This window comes from Monodon monoceros, unplaced genomic scaffold (genome assembly GCF_005190385.1).
Source record: "Monodon monoceros isolate NGI ecotype Baffin Bay Population unplaced genomic scaffold, NGI_Narwhal_1 Super_Scaffold_7, whole genome shotgun sequence".
Taxonomy (NCBI): Eukaryota; Metazoa; Chordata; class Mammalia; order Artiodactyla; family Monodontidae; genus Monodon; species Monodon monoceros.
The window spans coordinates 96,956,389-96,971,569 of record NW_021703784.1 but is presented as its reverse complement, the minus strand read 5'-3'; the positions used below and the strand labels follow the sequence as shown (position 1 = coordinate 96,971,569).

Here is a 15,181-nt window from a genome sequence, read left to right as displayed (position 1 = left end):
TGCCTTTTCGTTTTGTGGTTTCCTTTACTGTGCAGAAGCTTTTTAGTTTGATGTAGTCTCACTTGTTTACTTTTACTTTTGTTGCTTGTACATACAGTGCTATAAGCAAAAAATCATTGCCAAAACCAATGTCATGGAGCTTTCTGCCAGTTTTCTTCTAGAGTTTTAAAGTTTCAGATCTTCTGTTTAAGTCTTTAATCCATTTGGAGTTGATTTTTGTATATAGTGTAAGGTAAGAATCCAATTTCTTTCTTTTTTTTTTTTTGGATGTGGGAATCCAGTTTTCCCAACATCATTTACTGAAGAGGCAATTCTTTCCCCATTGTATATTTTTGGCATCTTTATTTTTTTATTTTTATTTTTTTTTAGTAATTTATTTATTTATTTTTTGCTGTGTTGGGTCTTTGTTTCTGTGCGAGGGCTTTCTCTAGTTGTGGCAAGTGGGGGCCACTCTTCATCACGGTGTGCGGGCCTCTGACTATCGCGGCCTCTCTTGTTGCGGAGCACAGGCTCCAGACGCACGGCTCAGTAGTTGTGGCTCACGGGCCTAGTTGCTCTGTGGCACGTGGGATCCTCCCAGATCAGGGCTCGAACCCGTGTCCCCTGCATTAGCAGGCAGATTCTCAACCACTGAGCCACCAGGGAAGCCCCTTGGCATCTTTATTGAATATTAGTTAAAGGTATATATGTGGGTTTATACCTGGACTCTCTATTCTGTTCCATTGTTCTTTGTATCCATTTTTATTCTAGTACCATAATGTGTTGATTACTTTAGCTTTGTAGTAAAATTTGAAATCAGGACGTGTGATGCCTCCAGCTTTGTTTTTCTTTCTCAAGATTAGCTTAGGCTCTGCAGTCTTTTGTTGTTCCATACAAATTTTGGATTTTTTTTAGGATTGTTTTTTCTTCTTTCTGTGAAAAATACCATTGGAATTTTGATAGGGACTGCATTGAATCTATAGATCACTTTAGGGGTAGGGACATTTTGACAATTCCAATACACGAACATGAGATATTGTTTCATTTATTTGTATCTTCTTCAATTTCTTTCATCAATGTCCTATACTTTTCAGTATACAGATCTTTTTCCTCCTTGGTTAAATTTATTCCTAAGTATTTTATTTATTTTGCTACTATTGTAAATGCAATTTTCTTAATTTCTTTTTCAGAGAGTTCATTTTTAGTGTACAGAAACAACTAGTTTTTGTGTGTTGATTTTGTATTCTGCAACTCTACTGAATTTGTTATTAGTTCTAACAGTTCTTTGATGGAATCTTTAGGGTTTTACATATGTTACATCATGTCATCTGCAAACAGAGACAATTTTACTTCTTCCTTTCTGATGGATGCCTTTTGTTTTTCTTGCCTAATTGCTCTGGCTAGGACTCTCAGTATTATATTGGATAGAAGTGGTTAGATCTGACAAAATTCAACAATCTTTCAAGATAAAAACTCAACAATTAGGTATAGAAGGAATGCACCTTCACACAAGCGACAAGCCCACGGTGAACATCATACACAACGGTTGAAAAGCTGAAAGCTTTCTCTCTAAGATTAGGAACAGATCACCAATAGAGGCCAGTTGTGCGTTGCAGGCAAATTATTTAATCTATGTTTTCTTATCTGTGAAATTGGAATAGTAATACATAAGTCTTTGGGTTATTAGGATTAAGTAAATTGTTGCAACATGCTTGAAACATTGCCTGACACACATTAAGCCTTACAAAACGATTACCTCTTCGTTGTATATACATATATACCAAAGATAGATGCCCATTATGACAATTTAAATTCATGTAGACAACTTTAAGAAGCATTTTATTGGCAATAAGATAGCAGCACTTTAAATTTTTAAAAAACTAAAAAAAATATATGTTGGCAAAATTTATTTCCAAAAGGATATAGCATCCAAAATGTACATTCGATAAGCAATTGACACACAGGTAACTTTACTCAATACTCTGTAATGACCTATATGGGAAAAGAATCTAAAAAAGAGTGGATATATGTATATGTATAACTGATTCACTTTGCTGTACAGTAGAAAGTAACAAAACGTTGTAAATCAACTCTACTCCAATAAAAAGTAAATAAAAATTAAAACATAAAAAAATTTAAGAGTTTTTATTGAATAACAAATGGCACACTTCAATTTGCATAATTGATATAAGAACTCTCCCCCAAATCAGGGTGCTCTTTGGTGTATTACATGGGTAGACTCCCCCTTTAGGGAAAAGAGGATAGCATAATAGCTGGTGATAAATGACCATCCAGTAGATTGCTCTAAAGTGACAGGATGATTCCATGTCGACCTCTTCAGTCAATTATTTCAAGTGTGGAAGAATCATATCAGAGATAAAGGAAAACCTGACTCTAATTCCAGTTAAGGAAGTGGTCATTTAGATTATAGACTATAAATCTAATTTCTTTTTTTTTCTTTTTTTTTTTTGCGGTACGTGGGCCTCTCACTGCTGTGGCCTCTCCCGTTGCGGAGCACAGGCTCCGGACGCGCAGGCTCAGCGGCCGTAACTCACAGGCCCAGCCGCTCCGTGGCATGTGGGATCTTCCTGGACCGGGGCATGAACCCGTGTCCCCTGCATCGGCAGGCAGACTCTCAACCACTGAGCCACCAGGGAAGCCCCTAATTTCCTTCTTTAATAATCAAATATGAAGTATATTCAATTACTTTTAAGACTCAACTTTACTAATTAATTAGGAAAATCCACACAAGTTAAACTATCTTCATATAAAAGGACTTTGGCTTTCCTGGGAGTTAGTATGTTAAATTTTAGTCTCTGGCACATTTACATACCTATCTCTATTATTTTATTCTTCAAAAAAATGTATTTAGAAAATATTTATTGGAGGTTTATATCAATTAAATCCTGTTGTCATTGAAGACCTATTTCTGAATCTACTCTATAGAACTAAAAATAAAATTTAATGGGTAATAGGAGTATCTGATAGTCAACATTAAATTAATAAGACATACCCCTAATAAATAAAAGTGTCTAAAAATTCACCTTCACTGAATCAGGACCTTCACTGAATTAGGGGTTTTAGGGATCAGATACCCAAAGAAAGGTTTATAGCAATTATTTTTGTATAAAACCATTGTTTTTCCAACAAAATTCATGAGCCCAATTTCCAAGTTTCAATTTCTCTGTAAATATGGAGTCAGTTTGACTAGAATTTAATAATCCTAACTCTTCTGGTGTTGTCTCAAAATCAGCAATAAAGGGACTGGGATCCAATTTTATTTCATTATCTGTAGAAACTGGTGTAAACCACACTGATTTCCTAAAGAGAAGAGAAACAGAAAGCAGACAGGGTTGGCATACTTGTTACCAGGTATTTCTGACTCTAAATTTGGGGCCAAGCTATTTCTTTTTTTACCACTGTTTAACATCATGATGATTTTCAATATGGTTATTTAGGGGTACCTGCACCCTCTGGATAATAGATGATTTGTAGTACTTGTCTTAGTAGAGTACCAAAGCACCCAGAAAAACAGACTTAGACAAATGGATCCTAAGAACAGTAAAAGTTGTCAAAAGCTTAATGTGACCCAGTATACTGGTGACAGAGGGGTGTGTGTGTGTGTGTGTGTGTGTGTGTGTGTGTGTGTGTGTGTGCAGCAGTAAAGTTCATGCACCAAAAACCTAATCATATACCTTTGTTGGCCTAGTCTTCATTTTTAAGAAAGATAGCCGCAAACAATATAATAATATTACGATCAAAATAGAAATGCCTTAGTTATCACTCTTAATCTGGTAGCCTATGGAGAAGCAATAGCCCGAGGGGATTAGGTTAGAACTTTTTACATTACTCTAAGCACTGGCCAGTATATAGGAATGAAAGTGTATGTGTGAGTGAGTGAGTGAGTATGTGTGTGTGTGTGTATGTATGTGTGTATATGTGTCTCTGTGTGTATCTCTGTGTATGTGTGTGTGTGTACACAGAATCAACTGTTAATTTCTATTTAGGGGTCAGCTACTCCCCAGAGTATCACTGAGTCTCTCAGCCTTGGTCTTTCCTTAAAATAAAGGGAAGATCAAGAGTATTCAACAATGTGGTTGTACTTGATGCCACTGAATTATTCCCTTAAAAATGGTAACTTTTCTCTTATGTATATTTTACAACAATTAAAAATACCAATTCTCCCTCACCCCCCAAAAAGGGACTCTGATGATGTTAAAAGATATTGCACATTTGCTCTGAGCTCAAAATTCTTTTTTCATGTCAGCTATTTCCATATATTAAACAAGGATAAAATCTTTCCTTGTGGTTTTCAGGTGGTTTCTAAGATTTTTCACTCAGATTTATAACACTCAGGGTAAGTATTTCAGTGGCATGGTAAAAGTGTATCAGGATATACTATTCCACTTGGTGTCAAAGTTCACGTGGAGTCCTTTTGGGATTCAGCCTCTCGGTTCCACAGAACTGCAAACAAACTGCATTTAATGATAGGCTGATAAGCCTTTCCTTTCATGTATGTCCATGAGTTAGTATTAAAATGAAGAATTGGTTTTCTCTTAACTTTTTAGTCATTTACTCTCCTAACACACTTACTAAGGTGACTGAGGATTTGCTTTAAAGTTCAGTTACTGTAAAATAACCTAGTTACACAAGATTACACAAGATTATATAATGTTTTTATTCTAAGATGAATATTTTAAAATTAAAAAGTACTCAAAATATTTTTAAATGCTAATTTGGTGTTCATTTGGACTTATGCTTATGAGCGAGTCATGTTATAGTCTCTAAAATCTACACTTCTGTAGAAGCACATGGTAAGTAAAGGTGAAACTAACATATTCAAAAGGAGTATGGTCTATTGGACTCACCTAGAGGCAGAACATTCCAAAGGGATTTTCTGATGGTCACAATGTATATTCCTAGGGTTAAAGTACACCTCTGTTTGAAAAAGGAGAGTATCCTCTGAAACAACCTAGGAGAGCACACAGGTTAAGTAGAAGATATTTCTAGTAACAAAGGGGGCATGTACACATTTGAATAGGAAGTAGAAAACATTCAAGGTCTCAGAAATGGTTGCTGTCGCTTTCAGGTACATACAAAGGTCTGACAACCCACTGGGACAGAAGAGGAGTATTATCTGTAAGAGTGAACTTAAAGTACCTGGAAAAAAATCTCAACAGTACATAGGAGCAAACTGAAACTGTTACTCAGAGCTATCTCTATCATGCATTAACAAAAGGTTTTCAGTAGTTCTTCTGAGAAAGACGATTTGGAGATCAAATAACAGAGTGGTTTAAAACATAAGCTTCGGAGGGGAATCCTCCTGTTTGGGCATCTAAACTACCACCAACTGGCTGTGCATCCCTGGGCAAATTATTAAAGCACCTTCTGAAGTTCTAGCTCCCTCATTTCTAAAATAAAGACAACATCTAATTCATAGGTGACAGTTTTAAATAGGCATTGACCCCAGATACTTTTATAGTATGAATATAAATTGTTTAAATTTGGGAATCTATGAAAAGATAACACCCCAAGATAACAGCACAGTTTTAAGATTTGTGGCTGGCAAAATAACTGACAGAGATTTTATTCCAGTAAAAATCTAGTCCACATAGAGGCACACATCCTGAAAGAGCAGGGGTAAATTCAAATGATCTATTGTTGAATATAAAATACCTTCCCAGAATTGGTGACCTCTCACATTAGGAACATTGAATGGAATTTAAAACTATCTCCTGAGCTTTAGTGAAATACGACAGAAGCCTAAAGACAACTTAAAATCAGTTCACTAAAGAGTCTGGAAATCTGTGCTTTAAGTCTTATGCACAAAGAGGACTCAGTATTCAGTGACCAAGTACGGAACTGTATCGTCGTCTATCCATAAATTACTGTAACTAGAAGCAAAATTTGTTCTTAAACCACAAAGAAAACCAGGACAATAATTTTAGCACCAGGCATAAAATTGTGAAAAAATATCTAGGTTTGTTTTTTGGTTTTGTTTTTTTTTTAACAGATAATCATTATTCTTACCTTTGTCCTGATCCCACAGTCGTGCACAGGGTATATAAAATCATAGGTATATGTTTGTATCCGAGTCACAGGGCAGCCCGATCCCAGATATAATTCGTCAGCAAATATGTACAGATTGCTGCTGTATGCACATGGGCTTACAGAGACCATCAACCAGTCCATAGAACAACTTATTTTCACTGCAGAAAGAATCATATGAGAAAAGGTCAGATGTGTATTTATCTTAAGGGGGAGCTCAAAGAACATCCAGCTACGCCGTTTGTGATAAAAGATATTCCTTCCTCTGGCAAAGGTTATCACAGCTTAAAGAACAGCATATAGGGGGTTTTCATATTACCACTACTTTCCAAAACAGCTGCATAATTATAGCCTCAAATAAGTAAATTTCAGTTCTTTCACAGGGGAAAAATTCAATACACAAGAACATCATTATCTTTTAGCCCCCTGCCTCCTCTTAAAGAGCATGATGTAGTTAGGACCACACAGAAGGGACAGAAGTAAACTACAGTACATTAGAAGAGTGATGTATTCTCTGTAATACTTTTCAAAGAGGGAAAAGGAGGAAAGTTGGTATGGTAGAGTTCATATCTAGAGCAACCAGAACCAGAAACAATCATAGCCACAAGACGAAATAGTCTGAAGAGAGAAAATCTATTGTCTGGGATGGAAGTTTTATGAAAATGTTAACGTAAAACCCATCCTATCCTTTACGTGGAGCGTCTTCAGTAAGTCATAATAGTCACTATTTCTAATTGAGTCATTTTCCCTTTGGAAATGAAGTGTACTGGATTCTGACTTAGTGTGCTAGACAGTCATTAACCAGAGGTTCTCAGGGGATGACCAGAGTTAAATATCGTAGGTCCTTCTATTGTTCGGAAGGAAAGTCAAGATTTATTAGCTTTAGTATTTAAAGATGCATGATAAGTAGTCGGTGGGGGGGGTGGTGTGGAACCTAATAAACTAGATGGTAAAACTTCCAAATTGGAGGAGAACAAAATAGAATGAAGGACAAAAATAAGCAAATTTCAAACAACATAGAAGGAGGCAAAAAAGGAGAAGGTAAAAAGACAAAAAACCAAAAAAGACAAAAGCAGTAAGATGGTTGCAATAAATTACAAAGTATAGGACTCCCCTGGTGGCGCAGTCTTTAAGAATCCGCCTGCCAATGCAGGGGACATGGGTTCGAGCCCTGGTCTGGGAGGATCCTACATGCGGCGGAGCAACTAAGCCCGTGTGCCACAACTACTGAGCCTGCGCTCTAGAGCCAGCAAGCCACAACTACTGAAGCCCGCGTGCCTAGAGCCCGTGCTCCGCAGCAAGAGAAGCCCCAGCAATGAGAAGCCCGTGCACCACAGCGAAAAGTAGCCCCCACTCACCGCAGCTAGAGAGGGCCCGTGCACAGCAGTGAAGACCCAACGCAGCCAAAAATAAATAAAATTTAAATAAATAAATTACAAGTATACTAGCAATAATAATGTAAATGAACAAATGTTCAAATGTAAATGAAACATATTGTTAAAAAAAATGAACAAAATACTCCAGGCCAAATCACCAACAGAAGAATGACGAAATAAATTGTAATGCATTTATATAATCAAATTCCATACAACATGGAAAATAAATTATAGTTATACCTATAAACATATAAATCTAAAAACAATTATGAGAAAGAAGCAAGTCACAATATACACCTTATATATCTATTGACACAAGTGAGAAATAAACACTTTTAAAAAGCTTTTTTTTCCAAGCAAACAGACTATTCTTAGATATCCAGTATATATCCTATATTTATTAAGGTATTAGAATCATAACCCAAAACGTGATTCTTGACCTCATCTGATACAGCCTCCTCGTGTTTTACAAAAGCTAGAGTAACAGGGTTTAAAGCTTATCTTATTTTGACGTTAATATAAGCAACTGTAATACAACCTATCATCAAAGCTAGAATAAATACTTTGAACATGGGTTTTATTTCTTAATTTTCTTTATATTCCCAGTGAAACAGAACACAGATACATATATATATTTGAATCACAGCCCTTGCTGATAGTAGTACCTGCACGCAGGACTTCTAGATGAACAGAAATTGCAGAATTTCTGCTTTAAGAAAGGAAGGACAGGAGAGTGACAGCCTGGCTGGTAATCTCACCTTTAGGAAGACACAGCTCTTGCTGCTGGCCGGACGGGGTTTGAACTCTGCAGACACACCTTTATTACCTTAAAAGAAACTGGTAGACTGCAATACAGTATATTCATGAGTCAGTGAAGGCCGCCAGAAGCAAAGATTTACAGTCAGCTTGAATATAAGTTCTGCCAATTAGACTGATTGTACTTGGAGCCTCAGACCAAGATGTAAACCGGGCTGAAATGGTTAAGTTCACTCCAGGGGGCAATTCTACCGGGTAACTGGAACTTAAGCTACAATGGGTTGGGGTGACATTTAAGACAAATTTCCTAGTCTCTCATTGGTCTCCTTAGTTACTACATATGTTCTGAATATAGCCACAACCAAAGCATTTGCACGTCAATTCTCTGTGGAACCTAACAAAACCCAGAAAGTAAACAAAGGTAGTATCCTCTTGTTCCACAAATAAGTAATTCAGTCACTGCCGAAGTCTGATCAATGCCTCCAATCCCCCACCAGCATGTCTTTAAAGGCAGAAGGAAAAAATGAAACAGCAAAGCAGCAATAGGAGTTTGACTCAGGTACGATGATAACTAGCTATTATCTCCTACAGGAAGAATAGCAGGTGATGAGTAAATTGGTAAGGGGTTCCAAGTCTAAAGCCTTACTTAACAGCTGCATTTAGAGGATATCTGGTGAATGAGTATGTGGTCAGAAAGATTATTAGGAGGCAAGATTTTCTTCCTAATGCAATTTAGATAACTTGTCACTGATGCCAGTCTTGATAGTACATTATGTGCCAAACATTATAATTGAAGTTTATATCTCATCTAAAAATCAATTATTGGTACATGTGCTCTAAGACACAAACCATAATCATAGTTGACTTTGACCGTATACTCTTCACAGATTTACTTAGTAAACGCTTCCTCTGTGGTAACTATAGAAATGCCAAGAATCAGATAATTTTTCCACAGCAAGAACTCATTAAATTCTTTCCCTATAGATGAATCTTAGGTTAGGAATTGACAACAGGCGGTCATTGGAAGAAATAAACAAGTGTCTTTAAAAATGACCATCTGATATATGTAGCTGAAAGAAACAAAGACATGAATATGAAAAGCTACATGCACCTCAATGTTCACGGTAGCATTATTTACAACTGCCAAAATAAGGAAGCAACCTAAGCATCCATCAGCAGATGAAGATGTGGATATAGAAGATGTGGATATAGAAGATGTGGATATAGAAGATGTGGTACACACACAGTAGAACAGCACTCAGCCAGAAAAAAGAATGAAATCTTGCCATTTGCAGCAACATGGATGGACTTGGAGGGCACTATGCTAAGTGAGATATGTCAGACAGAGAAAGACAAATACTGCATGATATCACTTATGTGGAAGCTAAAAAATACAGTGAACTAGTGAGTATAACAAAAAAGAAACAGACCCACAGATATAGAGAACAAGTTAGTGATTACTGGTGGGGAGGGGGGCATATAGGGGTGAGCAAGTGGAAGGTACAAACTATTGGGTGTAAGATAGGCTACAAGGATGTATTGTACAATATGGGGAATATAGCCAACATTTTGTAATAACTATAAATGGAGTATAACCTTTTAAAATTATAAAAAAATAAAACTTTTAAAAAATGACCATCTGCCATCAATATTTTAGTATCTCAAACTTCTCACAAATAAACCTAACATGACTGTAAGTCAGCTAGTCATGTGTCAGATTGTCATTTACTATCTTCTTTTCTGTGTGACAGTGCTCATTTACATATCCGTTGCAAAGTAGTAAAGTAAGATCACACAACGAAAATAGCTAGTCATTCAAATCTTGACGAGGAAAGTTCCCAAACCAGTCATAGAGACCTAGTAGGCCTTGGAGAACATCCAGGATTCTCTTAAACACTTTGGAAAATCTGAATCTTCCCAGCATGAAGAAGTAGTTCTATGATTAATGAGCGAGATACCTCCAGCACATTTGAGCCTGGAAGTTCTTGGTTTTTAAGGATAAATCATCAAGAAAGTAAGAAAATATAGGGAGATGTTTAAGAAAAAAGTAGGCTTTGGAGAAGGCAGGTGTTCTACATCAGTGATTGTAACCTCCAAATCACCTCTCTCCACGTGTTCAAAATATTGTTCTAACATCAGCTAGATAAGATTACCAGGGAAATCCTTCCTAAATGAATAAAGGTTCCAACAACTGGATTAAGATAGATTCAAAAGGGTAAGTGGATATGGACATACAGGAAGTCCATGCTTCTGGCTTCACTACTTTTTGTTCATACTAGTTTTAAGGTCAAGTTTCAGTTTGACATTCTGAGCTTGTGTCTCAAGTAGCTGAGAAATTGTTTGAGAAAAAGCCTGAGGAACATGCATAGCTGTACATACACTAACTGAGGTAGAACCTTCCTTGCACCCAAGCATCATGTACCATAGCCAGGCCTGAACACCCTACTCACCCCTCCCAGATAACTGGAATTCTTCTCTGACTCACAGGTCACTGCCCTTTCTCCACATGTATGGAATTAAATGATTGAAATTACTGAAATGCCAATAGTTAACTGCCACAGGGTGAGCTGCAGTAACCTAGGCATTCTGAAAGATTCATCTTAGGTAAAATGGAAAGATCAGAAACTAAATGTGGTCCTTGTTCAGAAAGGGCTTATAGGCCAAATGGGTAAGAAATTCACATATCATTTCCCCAAAAAAGACCCCACTTGAAGCAGAAGGAAACAGGAACATCCAGTGACTTTCAAAAAAACTTAGAGAACACAAAAAGTAATATTGAAATGCTGCCTTAGAGTAGTTGAAATTTAGTCTGGCCTTGAAGCTGGGAAGCATCTGGATAACACAAAAAAAATGGAGACTACACCAGGTATAATAGAAAGGATATTGAATCAATTTATAGACAGACCAGACACTGATTTAGCTTCATCCTATTGGCTTTGCAGAACAGCTGATGAATTTAACATGAGGGAAGGCCAGATAGAATTTTAAAAAGAACAAAAGAGCAGTATCATCATCAAGGGGAAATAAGAAGGGTCTGGAAGCAGGAACATCAGTAAAGATACAATCAAATATCTTGCAATACCACCAAGTACTGGTAATTGGCAGTGAGTTCAAAAGGGCAGAGCCTAAAACGTAGAGCCGAGGACTATTTCTGAAGAATCTCTGCAAATGAGGTTTCAGATAGAAGATCATAACATAGAAAAAAGAAACATCTCAGACATTTAGGCAGAAAGTTAAAATGTGTCCTCAGTATAAAGACTCAAGTCCAGTTGGCCTGAAAGTACTTCTTTTCTAGCAAATGGTAAGATCAGATCTCTATAGGGAGTAGAGCACCTGCTTGGAAAGATGGAAAGCAGTCATTCTGAGTAACCCTGCAAGGAAGCATTCTCTAATTCATTTACCGTTGATGTTCTCAGCGCAAGGCCAAATCAAGGCAGCAAGGAGAATCAAGATTTCTGAAGCCATAGAGACCTCCATGTGAGCAGACCCCCAGCCCAGGACTTCTTGGGACATAGGAAGTGGTAACAGCTTACGTGATTTTATATGGCATCCCATGCTCAGCTGCCTTCATTTTGCTACTTAGTTAGATCACCCACGGGGTGGTTTCCACAGTGTCAACCAACTAAAACCTGAGACTCTCCTGATTACCCCAACCCTGATGCTCAAAGAGGCCCATCAGGTGAAGAGTGCTAATTGATAACTCTGTGTGCCTGAGGCCTGTTAAAATCATCTGAGAAGCTGGCAAGGCACACACTTCCAAAAAAGCTAAAGCATAGAAAACTCTTTTCACTAGGTAATTTTCAGGTGTCATCTAATATGCTGAATAACCTAAGTCGTACATATTTGAAATCAAAAGACTATTATTTCTTAATTTCTACGGGTTTGGCTGTGGAAGAATCAGCAGCAGAGATGATAAAGTGGCTTTAATTCCTGAGACAGACCTAAAGAAAAACCGTATTTTTTTTTTTTGTTCGCGGGCCTCTCACTGTTGTGGCCTCTCCCGTTGCGGAGCACAGGCTCCGGACGTGCAGGCTCAGCGGCCATGGCTCACGGGCCCAGCCGCTCCGCGGCATGTGGGATCTTCCCGGACCGGGGCAGGAACCCGCGTCCCCTGCATCGGCAGGCGGACTCTCAACCACTGCGCCACCAGGGAAGCCCCAAAAAGCCGTCTTTCTTGACCTCAAGAAAATCCACAAATTCATCTCTGTTAATTCTTCCATAAATTGTTCTAGTTACTCTAGTTGGGTCAAGCCTTAAAATTATTTGCTTATAACACAAGATATACACACACACAATATCATAAGGGTAAATATATATATATATTTGTCCTCAAGTTTTATATACATATGTATATATAATTTTATATATAATAAACATAAATTCATTGTAATAGTTGGAATAAAAGTTCCAGCTAAAGATCTTTCTTGTTTTTGCTAAAATGTCAATCGTGACATTTTTAGTTTTAAAGTGAACTTGGAAATCAAGGCTCACAGTAAATAAACTTCAAAGAATCTGAGTTGAAGGCCTATCATTGTTTTTAGTGACATCTGAATTATATTTTCAATGTTACAGTCTGCTTTCAAATAAGCACGTGCACAGGGCTTCCCTACATGTCACAAAAAGGACTTTCGTTTCCAACATCACGTCCTCTAACAGAGAGTGAAACCCCAGAGCGGGGACTCACACAGTTCCTGCATGTGGAAGGCCTGGAGAACCCAGTCACCAACTACAAAGACAAAAGAGAGCTGAAGAAAGACAAAGATAAGTCCACGTTACTATTTTGTCTTTCATTTTCTTTTTTTAAAAAACTTTCTCCTGATGCTATTAACATTTCTTTCATCTAAAATTCATAAACTTTACATTTAACTTTCAAATCATTCCAATATAGGCATCTAATATTTTTTTCCTAAAGGCACCTGTGTCTACTAGTTAAGAGCTTAATTAGAACCATAGACTAATTTCTCCACTCTCAGTTTATATAAATTTGGGAAAGTTAAGGCTCACGTTCATACTCTGTAAAAAGGAGATAATGATACTACCTACCTTATAAGTTTGTTTTGAATATTAAAAGAGATAAAGGTAAACAGTCTAGCCAAAATTAATAGCGTACAAAAAAAACATATAACACATGACTGTTTTCCTCAAACTTGAGCACAGTTAATTCCAGGGTTTTATGCAGTGTTCCTGGGACTACTCAAAGCCACAGAATGAGCAAAGTCCATTTTTCTGAAATTCCAGTTTTAATTCCAAATTTTGTTGTGAAAGGATAATGGAATTTCAATATAACTTTAATGTAAAATGGATAGAGATAAGGCAGAGATAATATATAAATCTTATTTTTAAGCAATTTCTAACTTAGAGAAATGTTGCAGATATACATAACTTATTTTTTCCTGAACATTTTGGGAATAATTTGCTAATATGATACTCCCTCATTCCTAAATATTTTAGAGTATGTTTCCTGCAAATAAGGACATTCTCCCACTGCAATGATTCTCAATATGTTGTCCTTGGATGCTGTGGGCCCACAGGATCAAAACTATTTTCATAATAATGCTAAGACATAATATGCCCTTTTCACCATGTTGACCTTTGCACAGATGTATAAAAACAGTGGGGGGGATCAACACCACTGCCTAAGCAAGAAAGGCAGCGCCACCAAGCTGTGTTAGTCATCGTTGTATTCTTCACCACCACATACTCACAGTAGAAGCCAGTTTCACTTAAGAATCAAAGCAGTAGGGCTTCCCTGGTGGCGCAGTGGTTGAGAGTCCGCCTGTCGATGGAGGGGACACGGGTTTGTGCCCCGGTCCAGGAAGGTCCCACATGCCGCGGAGCGGCTGGGCCCATGAGCCATGGCCGCTGAGCCTGCGTGTCCGGAGCCTGTACTCCGCGACGGGAGAGGCCCGTGTACCGCAAAAAAAAAAAAAAAAAAAATCAAAGCAGTAAAAATTATTCATTTTATTAAATGTTGATTGACTCTTGAGTACATGTCTTTTTAATATTCTGCATTATAAAATGGAAAGTATGAATGAAGCACTTCTGCTGTGTATCAAAGCGTGGAGATTATGCAATTTATTGTTTAATATGTGAGCTGAACACAACGTTTTTTCATAGAACATCATATTTACCTGCAAGAACAACTGTCAGACAAACACTGACTATTTGCACTTGGGTTTTTGACAGATATTTTTAGAAACAGAATGAAATATTGGCTGGCACTTCAAAGAAAACAACTGACAGTTTTTGTATCCAGAAATAAAATTCAAGTTTACAAGCAAAATTTAGAAAACTTGCATTCCCCACATTCAGAGTGCAACTGTGATTTTTTTTTTGTATTGCATAATGAAACATGTTAACATTTGGAAGTTCTGCATAACTGAGTGAACCAATATTTTCCACATAACCAATGCATACTGTGATACAAGCATGCATGTGTAAACGTTTCATTCAAAGTACAAGAGAGATCCATGGACTTTAATATAACTGAGTATGAAATGTTCATTGATATATTTTCTGTTTCCACACTGCAACTAACCTTGAAGAACTACCTTTTGTAGAGAATTAGTGGTATCAAACAATAGCCACAATTATTTGAAGATTATTAAAATACTCCTCCCTTTTCCAAATACATATTTGTGTGAGGCAAAGTTCTTTTCACATACTTTAACCAAAGTAACATATCACAAAGCCTTAATGTAGAAGGACATATGAGAATCTAGCGGTCTTCTATTAAACTGGACTGGAGACTTGCAAACATGTAAAACAATGTTACTCTTCCATTTTTTGTGAAAATAATTATTTTTTATAAAATGCTTATTACTTATGTTAACACATGACAGGTTTATTACAGCTATTTAATAAAGATTTAAAATTTTTACTTTAATTTTTAATATGGTAATTTGCATAGAGTAAACCCACATAAACAAATTTCTTTGGAATTCTCAATATCTTAAAGACTATTTGGTGTCAGAGGTCCTGACACCAAAAGTTTGAGTATCATCAAAATCAAAAACTTAATA

General features: G+C 37.0%; 1 protein-coding gene across 1 annotated transcript; it reads right to left on the bottom strand.

Annotated features, from left to right (window-relative positions):
* Nucleotides 1-3,095: 3,095 nt before the first annotated feature.
* LOC114887620 (oocyte-secreted protein 2-like) lies at nt 3,096-11,624 on the bottom strand. Its single transcript, XM_029209403.1, has 4 exons — nt 11,561-11,624; nt 6,010-6,188; nt 4,848-4,951; nt 3,096-3,300 (listed from the first exon to the last, which is right to left on the bottom strand). The coding sequence occupies exons 1-4, from the start codon at nt 11,622-11,624 to the stop codon at nt 3,096-3,098; spliced, it is 552 nt and encodes a 183-aa protein (XP_029065236.1).
* Nucleotides 11,625-15,181: the final 3,557 nt, after the last annotated feature.

Coding starts and splice junctions, on each gene's coding strand:
- LOC114887620 (XM_029209403.1), bottom strand. CDS start 11,624: ATGGCTTCAGAAATCTTGATTCTCCTTGCTGCCTTGATTTGGCCTTGC. Junction 6,189..11,560: donor TTGCGCTGAGAACATCAACG/GTAAATGAATTA, acceptor TTCTTTCTGCAG/TGAAAATAAGTTGTTCTATG. Junction 4,952..6,009: donor ACTGTGGGATCAGGACAAAG/GTAAGAATAATG, acceptor GTGCTCTCCTAG/GTTGTTTCAGAGGATACTCT.